Here is a 12929-nt window from a genome sequence, read left to right on the forward strand (position 1 = left end):
CTTTCCAAAAGGAGGATGTATATTATTGTAGCATAAGCTTCAGCAAAGGCAGCTTGTCTCAATCTTCCTCACCCCACCCTGGGCAGACACTAACACAGAAGTGGTTATGGACATTTAAGAGACAATCTTCCAGTTGCCCTGGCAGCCTCAAACAAACAGAATTTGACACTGAACCCCATAAAGAGATATTTGGGCAGGTGACCAAAAGCCTTTTACAAAGAGACAGGCTTTAATGAGTGCTTTAAAAGGGAGAGAGAGTAAGGTTGAGAGGTGAAGAGAATTAGGGAGGGAATTTGTCAGTTGGGAGGTGGTTAAAATCAGGGCTCTGCAAGAGACTGGAAATCAAGAACTGCAGAGATTGTGGAGGGAGCTAGGGCTGAGAGAGGTAGACAAAGGTGACAAATGTGTATTTGGTTTACACCCACCTCCCCGTCCTTTCCTGTCCCTTTGGCAGACAAAGACTTCCAGTCTGCATTTCAACTCCTGCTATTATGATTTCCACCATGTTTCTCTTCATTACCCTGATCAACGCTAAATCCCAGCTTGATCTCCATCTCGGTTCATTCCCAAGCTCAATAAACAAAATTTAAAAAAAAACAAAATGCTGGAAAAACCCCAGTAACTCCGAGAGCATGTGCAGAGATAGAAAAACCAAGTTAACATCGAGTCCTGTAGGACTCTTCTTCAGAAGAGTAATAAACAAGAGTTGACCCCGGGTCTCGAAAATTTCACCCGACTCGAAACTTGCACAGCCTTTTGCAACAGACGTGGAACACTGGGGTGGAAATTGTTCTCAGTTTCTAGTGGCCTTGTGTACTTCATGATTTTACTCCATGTAGTTAAAAATCACACAACACCAGGTTAAACAGGTCTGATCGGAAGAGAAAAAGTGAGGACTGCAGGTGCTGGAGATCAGAGTCAAGGGCTTATGCCCGAAATGTTGATTCTCTTGCTCCTCAGATGCTGCCTGACCTACTGTGCTTTTCCAGCACTATACTTTCAGGTTCGTTTGGAATTACAAGCTCTTAGAGCGCTGCTTCTTCATCAGGTAGCTAGTGCTCCGCTCCGAAAGCTTGTACTTCCAAACAGATCTGTTGGACTATAACGTGGTGTTGTGTGATTTTTAACTTTATCCACCCCAGTCCAACACCGGCATCTCCACATCATTACTCCATGTAGGCTGACACGGGAGATAGTTATGGGGTTTCCACGGAATGTGGTCCACAGAAGCTGTCTATATCAGCTGTAATAGTGTGGAACATGGTACAGTAAAGTAATGGTCTGAACAGCGGGTCAATTCAATTTTACTCAGTTGGGAGTGCACTGCAGGTTAGAGAGGCAATGTCAACCAAACCGAACCAAAAACCGCAAAGAGGTACGAAAACATAACCTGCCAACTCCACATGGTGCTCAATACTTAACGTTGCTTGGCAGACTGATTCTCCTGACTAATCCTGAAGCCACTTTTCACGGTGTCCGCAAATTAGAAATGATCTCGCCCACTGCTAACAAATAAAACAAACAGGTCTGGGCTTTCTGTCAGCAATAAACTGAAATAATGTCACCAGCCCTACCCTGGGTAGCCCACCACACTTTTGCTATTTCTCATTCTCTTCCCCAGCTCCCAGGGTCAGGCTGCCAACTAGTATTGATTCATGCGTTGTACCGTGGACTGCCTCACTCAGGGTTGGATTGAACTAAATTTATGTTGGATTTTTACAACCAGTACAGAGATCCCATTGTTAATCACTCAGTCTGCATTCCCACCCAAGCCTTCCAAATAAAAGAACAGTATGTTAATCCACTACAGCTTCCAGTTCCTATGTTCCTCCTCTGTGCCCTGCCCCAGTCAATAAAGTGCAGGCTGCAGCACTGCACAGTGTAACTTTCCATCAATGGCTGACCATTCACAAAATGCGTGTGGGGTAGCCAGGACACTTACCCTGTTGAACATCGATGTGGCAATGTATGCACAGCGTGGGTGGAAGGCTCCAGTCCCACAAACGTACAGGTGAGTTTGGTTGTAGAAGTGAAGGACCCTCAGGAAGTTGCCACAGTCCAGCTGCAAAGAAATCAGGAGACTCCAGTTACTTTCCAGTACCTGCTGACCAACAAAACACCTCAGACTACAGGTGAACCCAATATTTAATCTCACTTTAAAACCAACAGGTGTGAATCGTACACTTTACAATTGTTTCTTTGATCACTTTCAGCTATGTGTAGCAACAGCCAACTTTGCTTTACCCCATCGGAACTTCTGTAATTTATTTCAGGGGATGTGGAGGTCCCTGGCTGGCCAGCATTTGATTCTCATCACCATCTGCCCTCGAGGCGGTGGTGCTCACCTGCCTTTTGAACCACTGCAGTCCGCATGCTGTAGGTTGACCCACAATGTCCTTAGGGAAAGGGTATTGTTGGAGCTGCTCCCATCCAGACACGTGGGGAGTATTTCTATCATACTCCTGACTTGTGCCTAATAAATGGTGGACGGATACTGGGGAAATCGGGTGGTGAGTTACTCGCTGCAGTACTCCTAGCCTCCAGTCCTTGTAACCACTGTGTTTATAACACTCACCCAGTTCGGTTTCTGGTCAGTGGTAACCCAGGGTTGTTGACAGTATGGGATTCCAGGATCGTGTTAAGGCCATTGAATATCAAGGGGCGATGGTTTGATTGGCTCTTGTTGAGGGATGGCCATTCCCTGGCACTTGAGTGATCGAATGTAACTTGCTACTCATCAGCCTGGATTATATTGTGGTCTTGGTCGTATATGCTCATGGATTACTGCAGTGTCTGTGGAGTCATGAATGTGCAATGTTTAGAACCAATCTTCTGTGTTCATGACCCCTTTTGATAGCATGAAGGATTGAAGAAAGCAGCTGAAAATGGTTTAGGCGAACATACTACCGAGGAATTTTAGGGCTTGTAACGCAGTGGCAGTGTCCCTGCCTCTGATCTCAAAGAACTGGATTCGAGTCCCACCTGCTCCAGAGGGGAGTACTATCTCCAAACAGGTTGAATAGAAAATAGAATTCCTGCAACAGCATCCCAAAGGAGGAATACTGTATTCCTCCCAATACCCATTTTGGATTTGTATCTGCTCACTTAGGCCACAAATATCTAGCAATCTCAATTAATGGTCCCATTGTTCATAGCCTTTTAAGAAAAAGGGCTTTTAGGGACATAGCCCTAAGTTTAAAAAGTTATTTCATGTTTCAGCTACATTTTAGAAAAGGCTACACAGAGTGATACCTTTCTAAAAAACAAAATTCTACATTGTACTGGGCAAATGTAATAGGATACCAACCTTTTAAATGATAAATTACTTGTCCTATCTCTTGACTCAACTTTATCGGATGCAAATGGAGGGAGTCCATGAAATGAAATGACTGCGTGCTAATCTATAGTCTGTTCTACTATAGCGTGCATTTCTTCGACGCAAATTGACTTTAATGCGACTGAAGAACATAGAACATGAACTTCCCTACCTGTATCAGCTATAGTGTCATTCCAGCTCCATTAGTTTAAGTGATGTGGCTATTGCATGATTCTCCCAGAACAGGATATCACATGAGAACTGAACTATTGCTTTATATCATAACGGACTGCATTTGTATGATCTATGCTGTTAAAAATGTTATCAATGATTCAAGAATTTCGCTGTTTGTAGAACTTAATTTGTTTGGATTCCTTGTACAAATCTGCAAAAAGGTTTGGTTTTAGAATCACTACAAACAATGAACTTTGTAAAATTATAATATTTCAAAACATCTCCTTAATCAAAATGTTCTGATGAGGACGTTTCAAACACCTCCACTCGGAATCAGGCTGGTGTGACTTTGTTGCTATAGGGGTCAAAACAAACTGAAACTCACTGAAATCAAGGGAGTGTTTTTATGTCTTGAATTTCACCGACAAAACAAAATAGCCAGTATTGGCCGTTTTTTGATAGCAATGAAGCAAAAAGCTGATTTTTTTTTGTTTGAAAGCAGAGCAAGTGAGATTTCTGGAGATTTAATGAACAAAAAGTCACCGAGGCGGATCTTGCTAGTGGGAGTCAGTTCTGGAAAGATTCAACAGAATGGAATGGTTGTTGAAGGATACTGAAAGGCATGACAGGGAGAAGACATGATCCTGTTGGAATATTGGGAGTCACTTGGAACTTTATGTAATGCTACATATCTGCCAGAATACAGTGAACAGAAAACGGTTTTAAAAGAATCAGCTTGATTGACATAAACAGCTCACACATAAATAATCTGTTGTATTAATTGCCTGTTAAGTAATGTTTGATCTGTGTTGCTTATTTTAAACATCTCAAATCATAAACTCGCATCTTGTGATTCTTTCCACCAGTGTCTGGGAAATACACCTGTACTTTTATCCCCAGAAGTTATCAGACTCTACGGGGACCGCAACAGCTTCCCAATTTCATATTCTGACTGCCAGCAACTCCTGATGGTGAGACACTAAGTGGAGTTAAAGTCAGGGAAATAATTGGATAAACATTAAAAAAAAAGTTTGTTTTAATAAACTCTAAAACTCATCATCAGGCAAGCTGATCTTTGCTGTTAGGCAGCTGCAAAACATAGGATCATTGCTTCACCACATTGAGTAGGTCATTTCAGAAGGAATAACCCATTCAACTTGAAACTTCACAGTGGGATGTTTCCCAGTGCTGTGTGAGACTAAATTGCTTGGAGCCAATGGTGACTCGAGGTGAACAGTTCAACAAGACATACTGCAACTCAGCTGAAATGTCATTGCTGAGCTGTGGAGTACAAGGCCAAAAATGTCCTTCAGGAGAGTTATTACTCGATTACTCCCTAGTCAGTCAGTCTCAATGACTGGCTGAAGAGTGGCCATCTGCTCAGCGCAGTCTGGAACATAGTGAAGAACATGAAACAAAGGTGGGATAGAAAGAAGAATCAAAGAATCCCTATAGCATGAAGCTGGCTATTCAGCCCATCACATCCATGCCAACCCTCTGAAGAGCATTCCACCCAGACCCAGCCTCCCTACCAGATCCCTGCAACATTTCCCATGGTTAATCCACCTAGTCTACACATCCCTGGATACTCTGGGCAATTTAGCACAGCCAATCCAACTAACCTGCACATCTTTGGACTATGGGAGGAAACCGGGGCACCTGGAGGAAACCCATGCAGACACAAGGAGGATGTGCAAACTCTGCACAGACAGTCGCTTGAGGCTGGAATCAAACCCAGGTCCCCGCCACTGTGAGGCAGCCGTACTAACTGCTGAGCCACCATACTGCCCTACTATGATTCTATAATTCTAAGAAAGAAGAAGTACTTGCCTTTTTCTTTCAGAAAAAGGAGCTGAACAATGAGTTTGCATACCTCTAACGCCTGGACGGTCAGATGGGAGGAAAGCTCAATTGTAAAACTGTCATATGCAATGATGGTGGGACAGTTGCAACTTCTTGAACTGAACACAGCCGGTCACATTTTCAGGTTTCCTAATCAGCCAGGCCACAGGACAGCTGGCACAAAAAAAACACACACAGTGTGGCGGGGTGTGTAAGAGAGTTAGTTCTTCAGAAGTGAAGCTGCAGAAAATGGAGTCTATTCCTCACTTAGCTGTTATGATACATCAAACCATATTGAATGCATGAAATGAGTTAATGTTCCATTCTCCAGCACTAATATCTCTCAAAGTCACAGATATATACAAAACAAATTTTCCTTCAAACAACAAGCTGAAGTCCTGATGGCTAGTGCTGCTCTCCAATGAAAATGTATCTTCCACAGAACAGGAAGATGTTCCCTTTCAATGTTGTTGTTAAGTTTCTATCTGAAAACACAAGCCATTTGAATTTACTCACGTCAGGATCCTTTCCAGCCATCTTGCATTCAGCTATTCTTTCAGGGGTAGCTGGCCAGTATAACTGGGAGGAACAAAAGACAGTATTTATGTAGTTTTTAACACATTGGAACATGGGGTAGCATAATAATCCAGAAAATACAAGACTGAAAATTCAACCACAACAGGTTGAAAATTTGAATTCACGTTTTGAATATCTGCTGGTATTATCAACTGTTTTGGGAGTGCCGTAAAAACTGATTTCCTTCAGTGAAGGAGATCTATCATCCTCTCTCAGGTTATTGTAGTTTTGATTATCTTCTGCCATCAAACATGGCCAACTCTTAACTGCCCCCGAGGTTTCCTATCAAAGCATTCAGAGTCAAAGTGAAGCCATTCAAGATAAAACCACCCCCCACATCCAAGCCCCGCCAATGCTGTCTCAGAACAACCAATATCCTGAGCATGAATGAAAAAAAAAGAAATTTGTTTCTGGTGTTTATTCCACGTTATACCAATAATGCTACCTATAGTGAAGTGCAATAGTGCCATCAGCATTTGACCCTCTCCTGGTATTTGATCAACATTGATCGGTCACAACCATCCCAAAGGAAGGCAGGTCCAAATACTTTCTTAGAGCAATGCCTACTTCAGCCACAGAGGGGCATGTTACAAGGTAATAGATGCCACTGATGTTAGTGACTTTAAAACCATTAGTTTTGGTGTAATTCAGGCTTCTGTGGATAGTGTGAAATTCAGATTCAGATTACATCAGCCCTCACCATAATCGGAGGTGGGAACATTTGGCATTACCCTGCTGCCGTCATTCCAGTGGACTGCTATCTCTCACCTCCCTGAAACAAACACAAAAGCACTCCATGCCACATGGCATCACTCATAAAATCAACAATACGTCAGGTCTACCCACAGGTATCTGAATTTAATTTTTCATGCACTAACTGGAACCGTGAAACACTCAGGTATTTAATCAGATCAAGCCAACAGAGATAGTGACAGTGTTGAAACCGGGAATGTCTGGAATGAGGGGTGCTGGTGATTAAGATTTTGATGAGTTGGAGGTTTTGCTGCCCAGACATATTCCAGTGCAGAGAGTTTGGAGTCAATGTCAACAACCCCCATCAAGCATCACTATCTCATTCTTCACATCACACTGCTGCTCCTGGGGGAGAAACCTGTTTGCAGTAGAAGTCACAAAACACACTCCTGCCATGAAGGGAGCCAGCAAGCAGATTGCAAATCAATGCAATAGACTTTAGTCTTTGCTGCTGAGTGCTTAACTCAGAGTTACAGGTGAGCTGCTTTATTTTTAATTCAGGCTGCTGTTGAACATTACGCCCGGAGGCCGCAAAGTGCAAAAATGTTGCACAATGTAAAATGAGTAGCTGATCATTGGGGTTGGCCTACAATCCAGCAGTTAAGTTAAACCCATATACAACAAGGAGTTTTTAGTTTATTCACTCACGGGAATGAGGGGTCGCTGTTTAGGCCAGCATTTATTGCCCATCTTTAATTGCCCACATTGCTGTGGGTCTGGAGTCACATATTGGCCAGACCAGGTAAGGATGGCAGTTTCCTTCTCTAAAGGACATTTGTGAACCAGATGGGTTTTTCCAACTTGTGACAATGATGTCATGGTCATCATTTGACTTTTAATTCCACTCTTTTACTGAATTTAAATTCCACCAAATGCTGTGGCAGGATTCAAACCTGGGTTCCCAGAACGTTATCTGGGTCTCTAGAATAGCAGTTCAGCCCATAATACCACCAGGCCAATGTCTCGCCAATCATCCATTGATGTTGTGATTCATCATTATGTCAGTCCATTGCTACACACTCAGACACAGCACCATCAGGGAATGGGAGAGTCGCTCATAAGCAACAAGTACAGCAAAGTACATGAATTTTCATTGGCTGTCGATTTAAGTCATCAGCCTATGGAGCTTCATAGCCAGACAAAGGGCAAATTGAGATGAGGGCCTCATCACCATAGCGGTGGCATATTGTGAGGCAGAAGACACTGGTCTCATGGCAGCTTGTTGGCTTGAAACTGGCCTGGAGCCTAACTCCACTTGAAAACCTTAAGCGGATCACTTCTAAATTCTAAATTCCACAGAACACAACTTTAATTTGTGTAGTCTATCCTTGTACTTTTACTTTTGAAGATCAGATATCATTCAGGTAAACCTTTCTTCTTTTAAATCCAACATGTCCTTGCTAAGGTGTGACCCTGACACTGCTCATAATACTCCTATACTGGAATTGCAATGGTGCCATTAATGTTTGGCCCTCTTCTGGTATTTGATTGGCATTGATCTGTCACAACCATCTCCAAGGAAGGCAGATTCAAATGCTTTCTTCAAGGCCTCAGTTCTTCCAGAATGTAGCAAGTAGGATAGATAAAATGAGAACCAATAGATGCATGCACTGCAACATGACTGTTCAACATATTTAAATGGAGAAAGACTGCAGAAAGCAGAGAGGGATTTTGGGACTCTTGTGCACAAATCACAAAAAGCTAGCATTCAAGCTCAGAGGGTAATAGGGAAGAAAAATGGCTGTCATTGCAAAGGGAGCAGAGCATAAAAATGAGGAAGTCTTGTTAAAGCTACTCAAGACACTAGTCAGAACACATCTGGGATGCTGTGAATATCTGAATATCCAGATGGCTTTCATTCAGTTCAGCACATAAAAGCTACTTAATAAGCTAAGAGCTCACAATGGGGTGGTACATTAGCATAGATGGCGAATTGGCTAACAAATAGAAGACAGAGTTGGAATAAAGGGGGCATTTCCAGGATGGCAAATTGTATCTAGTGAAGTGCCTAGGGATCAGTGCTGGGCTCACAATTATTTACAATATATAGTAATGATTTGGATGAGGAAACCTAATATGCTATAACCACGTTTGCAAATAGCACAAAAATAAATGGGAAAATAAGTATTGAGGATAGCACAAGGAGTCTACCAAGGTATATGGACAGGTTAATTAAGTGGACAAAAAATGCAGCAGATGGAATATAATGTGGGAAACTTAGAACTATGCACTTTAGCAGGAAGAACAGAAGAGCTGAATATTATTTAAATGAGCAAAGAGTGCAGAAAGCTACAGCAGAAAGGGATTTGGGAGTTTTTGTGCATGAACCACAAAAAGCTAGTGTTTGAGTTCAGTGGGTAATAAGAAAAGGGAATGGAGCATAACAATAGGGAAGTCTTGCAAAAACTATACAAGACACAAATCAAACCACTGCTGGAATACTGAGAATAGTTTTGGATCCCTTATCTAAGGAAAAATATGGCAACAGAGGCAGCCCAGCAAAGGTTAACCAGTTTGATCCTAGGTATGAAGAGATTTTCTTAGGAGGAGAGTATGAGCAGAATGATCTTTTATTTATCAAAGTTTAACAGAATGAGAGGTTTTTTTTAAAACAGAAGCAGGCAAGATGGCCGGGGGTTTAACAGAATACATATGAAGAAGTTGTTTAACCTTATTTGAGAATCTCAGAGCAAGAGGTCACCCACTTAAGACAGAGATAACAAGGATTTTCTTCCCTCAGAGTGTAGAGAATCTGCAGAGGGCTGGTGAGGTTGAGTCAATAAATAATACTCAAGGCTAGGATAGATTTTTTTAATCTGTAAGGGAATCAAGGGTCATGGGAGATAAGGCAGTAGAGTGGAGTTGAGAATTAATCAGATCGCCCCAAGGTATTATTCAATGGTGGAGAACACGTGATGGGCTGAATGGCCTATTTCTGCTCCTACATTTTATTGTCTCATTGTGCAGCCCAACTAGGATTTTGCAAAGCTGAAACATACATTCTGTCACCAATATTCTGCCTCTTAGATAAAAAGGCTAGCATTCTATTTGCCTTTTTGTTTAATTTCTATAGCTGTTCAAAACATTTTACGGAGCTAAATACACAAACTGCCAAGTCTCTTTAAACCCTTCTAGTTTGTATCTTTATACTTTTTTTAAAAAGTGTCTCTGCTTTGCCTCTTGGGTGCAAGTAGATCTCACATTTGCTTGCACAGCAATCTTTATGTCTCAGTATTTCTGTTGATCAGAGAAGGATCACAATCCCATAACATACAAAGTGTGCTCCATTGTTAGGATAGGGGTCGGGATCAAATGCAAATGTTTCCTTATTGTTTTGCTTTTTCAAGGCACATTTTTCAACAACAACTTACTAATAGGAACCATTAACCTCATCTTCTGATACAGAGCTTTAATATCAGACTCAACTGAATTGGAAATGACCTTTCCCAGTGGAAGTCAATGGGTCTATAATTGGCTGCAATTACATTTAATGGGCTCCAGGAATCAAGTCCTGACAGTGTAGGATGTACATTCAGACACAGTCCCAGGCGCCACACTTCAAACAGCTCTGTTTGCATGCAGTTGCTTTGCCTGTGTACACGTGTTAGATGAAATATACCCTGTTATCAATTTATTGTATCAATTCACTGTCATCATCGGTTGTCCTCACTCATCACATAACCAAAAGTGCCCCAAAGGAATTAGTTGGTCCAATTTGGCTCATTCTTACCGTGAAATCTGAACTTAGCTTGACCTAATAAAGTCATTCTTTCCAGTACAATGTGGGCGTTAACATTTCACCCAATAATTCTCGATCATTGTAAGCAAATGCTTGAAAACTGTAACAAAGAGAGCTGGTGCAGTAGGGTAAAACTCTTCCTAGTCAAGCATCTAAATATTTAACTAACTGCTACATTGCTAGCTATATATCAGTTTGCTTTGTTTGCAATTAACACCAAGTGGAGAGGGTCAGATGACCGTACTAGAACACCAGGGAGGCAGGGCATCCCTGCCATCACTGAATACTGAAATAAAGCTAGATACTACCAATTGATTGGCACCGTTTAACCAGATACCACCAGGCTATTGTATATTTACTGCCTGGCAGGAACTATATACAACCAATGATTGCCCATATATCGACACATTTTATTCATTTGTGGGAAGTGGGCATCGCTGATTGACCAGCATTTATTGCCCGTCCCTACTTGCCCTTGCGAAGGTGGTGGTGAACAGCCTTCTTGAACCACTGCAGTCATCTACTGTGGGTCAATTCACCATGCCACTAGGGAGGGAATTCCAGGATTTTGACCCAGGATATGCACCCTACCTTACTTGCTAAATTGACATTCAGAAAGTGATGTTTCCACCCACAGGTTTTGAAAGCAGAAAAGTACATTACGAGGGTCCAATTGGGCAGGGAGAATTGCACATCAGGAACTGAATTTGCCTCATTTTTCACCAGTAATTTAAAATTGAGGCAAATGGCGGGATGTGTTATGGAATTCCAATCCTCCCTAGCTTTCTTTTTTAAAAACTCATTGCACTACTCAAAACAGTGAATTGTTTAGAATCATAGAAGAGAATCCCTACAGTGCAGATAGAGGCCATTCAGCCCATCAAGTCTGCATGAGCCTCCAAAGTAGCATCTCCATCTCCCCCCACCAACCATGGCTAATCCACCTAGCTTGCACATCCCAGGACACTATGGGCAATTTAACTTAGCCAATTAATCTAACCTGCACACCTTTGCACTGTGGGAGGAAACCCACGCAGACACAGGGAGAATGCACAAACTCCACACAGACACAGTCACCAAAGGCTGGAGTTGAACCTGGATCTTGATAATGTAATAGTGCTAACCACTATGTGGCCCCCTGTTTCAGTTAGATAAAATTTAGATTCTTTTAAGGACCCACAAATCATCCAAATCAGGATCAATTCTGATTAGGCTTTCGGAGTCAGTGTCAGTCTCTAAAGTAAAATTGCCTTTTGACTACAGCTTAATAGGCAAGGCTCCGGTCATAGAAATGTTCTTACAGATATACGTTGGAAAATATTTTCACCCACATAGTATCTCTTGCCCCACTCTCCCCAGCACAAATGTTCTATCTGTCTGTCCTGAAGTCTGACTATTTGCTCCTTGCCTATTGCACACCATCCCCAGTCCAACAGGCCAAGGCACCTAATCTACTCCTAAGCCTCTGCATCTGCTGGCTTCCATAGAGCCAGTAGCAGCCAGCATGTGTGAAACTGAATGGATCAGAAACACCATGATAAATGACTGGCGACTGTGGTCTATGGGGCCTATTGTCTAATCAATCAAGCTCAGCTATGAGCAACTTGACACACTGGTGCCATGATCCTCTATATGCCTTTTCCAGACGAGCAATAACTTGATTAAAATAAACAGGTTAATAAGTCTGAAAATAGCACACAGTTTGCAGTGTCCACTGAGCTTGTCCATCAAAAGAAATCCAACCTCAATGAACATCTGAACTTCAATAACAGCTCCATTCCATACATTTAAGTCACTTGTTCAGCCATCACAAGTTGGCACTTTTTTAAAAAAAATGCAGGATTCCAAAGAACACGCTTCTGTTTTCTGTGGCATTCACAGGCTCCATATAATTAACTATCAAAAACAAACACTTGCACTGACAAGCAATAACCATCTCGCAATGATGTGTTCTTAACCCCACAAGTGTCAAAGGCTGATTCAATTGGCTCTATTTCCTGCACAGTGATTAGCCGGCTCAATGACTGATACATATGAATAGGCTGGACTCTCACTCACTCACTACTTACTCAGGGATTGTAGCAAGTGGTGACAGTTTTCATTAAATATCTGTTTTTTTGTGTGTTAAAACAAAATTAGAATCATTTTCAATGAATGGCAATTCTGGGGAGGCTTGTCATTTAAAGTTTCCTTTACCAGTCACAAGTCAATCGTTATTAGAATAATATTCACACCTTTCTGCCTTCCTGAAAGCCCATATGAGTATGCAGGGTACATTCAGGACTCTGGTGTTGCCAGTATAGAGACACAATCAAAGGAACTCCTGATCTCTAATTTATGTTCTTTTCGAACATGGCTCCTAAATTGGAAGCAAAACAGCACCAAACTAATTCTACATAGGGGCTAGGAGTCCTCTAACACTTGATGCATTTGCTATGATTGCACTCTTTGATGGTCTTATCCACTTACATTGCTCCTGTAATTTATTAATTCATTAACCATATTCCAATCTCTCTCTGCACCTCCCAC

General features: G+C 41.9%; 1 protein-coding gene across 2 annotated transcripts in view; it reads right to left on the reverse strand.

Moving 5' to 3' along the window:
• sema3h (sema domain, immunoglobulin domain (Ig), short basic domain, secreted, (semaphorin) 3H) overlaps positions 1-12929 on the reverse strand; it is a 169155-nt gene that overhangs the window by 94152 nt on the left and 62074 nt on the right. For both annotated transcript variants that reach the window (XM_072582670.1, XM_072582669.1), the window contains exons 3-4: positions 5849-5911; positions 1943-2062 (exon numbers count right to left, since the gene is read on the reverse strand). In XM_072582670.1, the coding sequence (XP_072438771.1) occupies positions 1943-2062; positions 5849-5911 (183 nt within the window). The remainder of the gene's footprint in view (positions 1-1942; positions 2063-5848; positions 5912-12929) is intronic.

Source organism: Chiloscyllium punctatum, chromosome 12 (genome assembly GCF_047496795.1).
Source record: "Chiloscyllium punctatum isolate Juve2018m chromosome 12, sChiPun1.3, whole genome shotgun sequence".
NCBI classification, from domain to species: domain Eukaryota; kingdom Metazoa; phylum Chordata; class Chondrichthyes; order Orectolobiformes; family Hemiscylliidae; genus Chiloscyllium; species Chiloscyllium punctatum.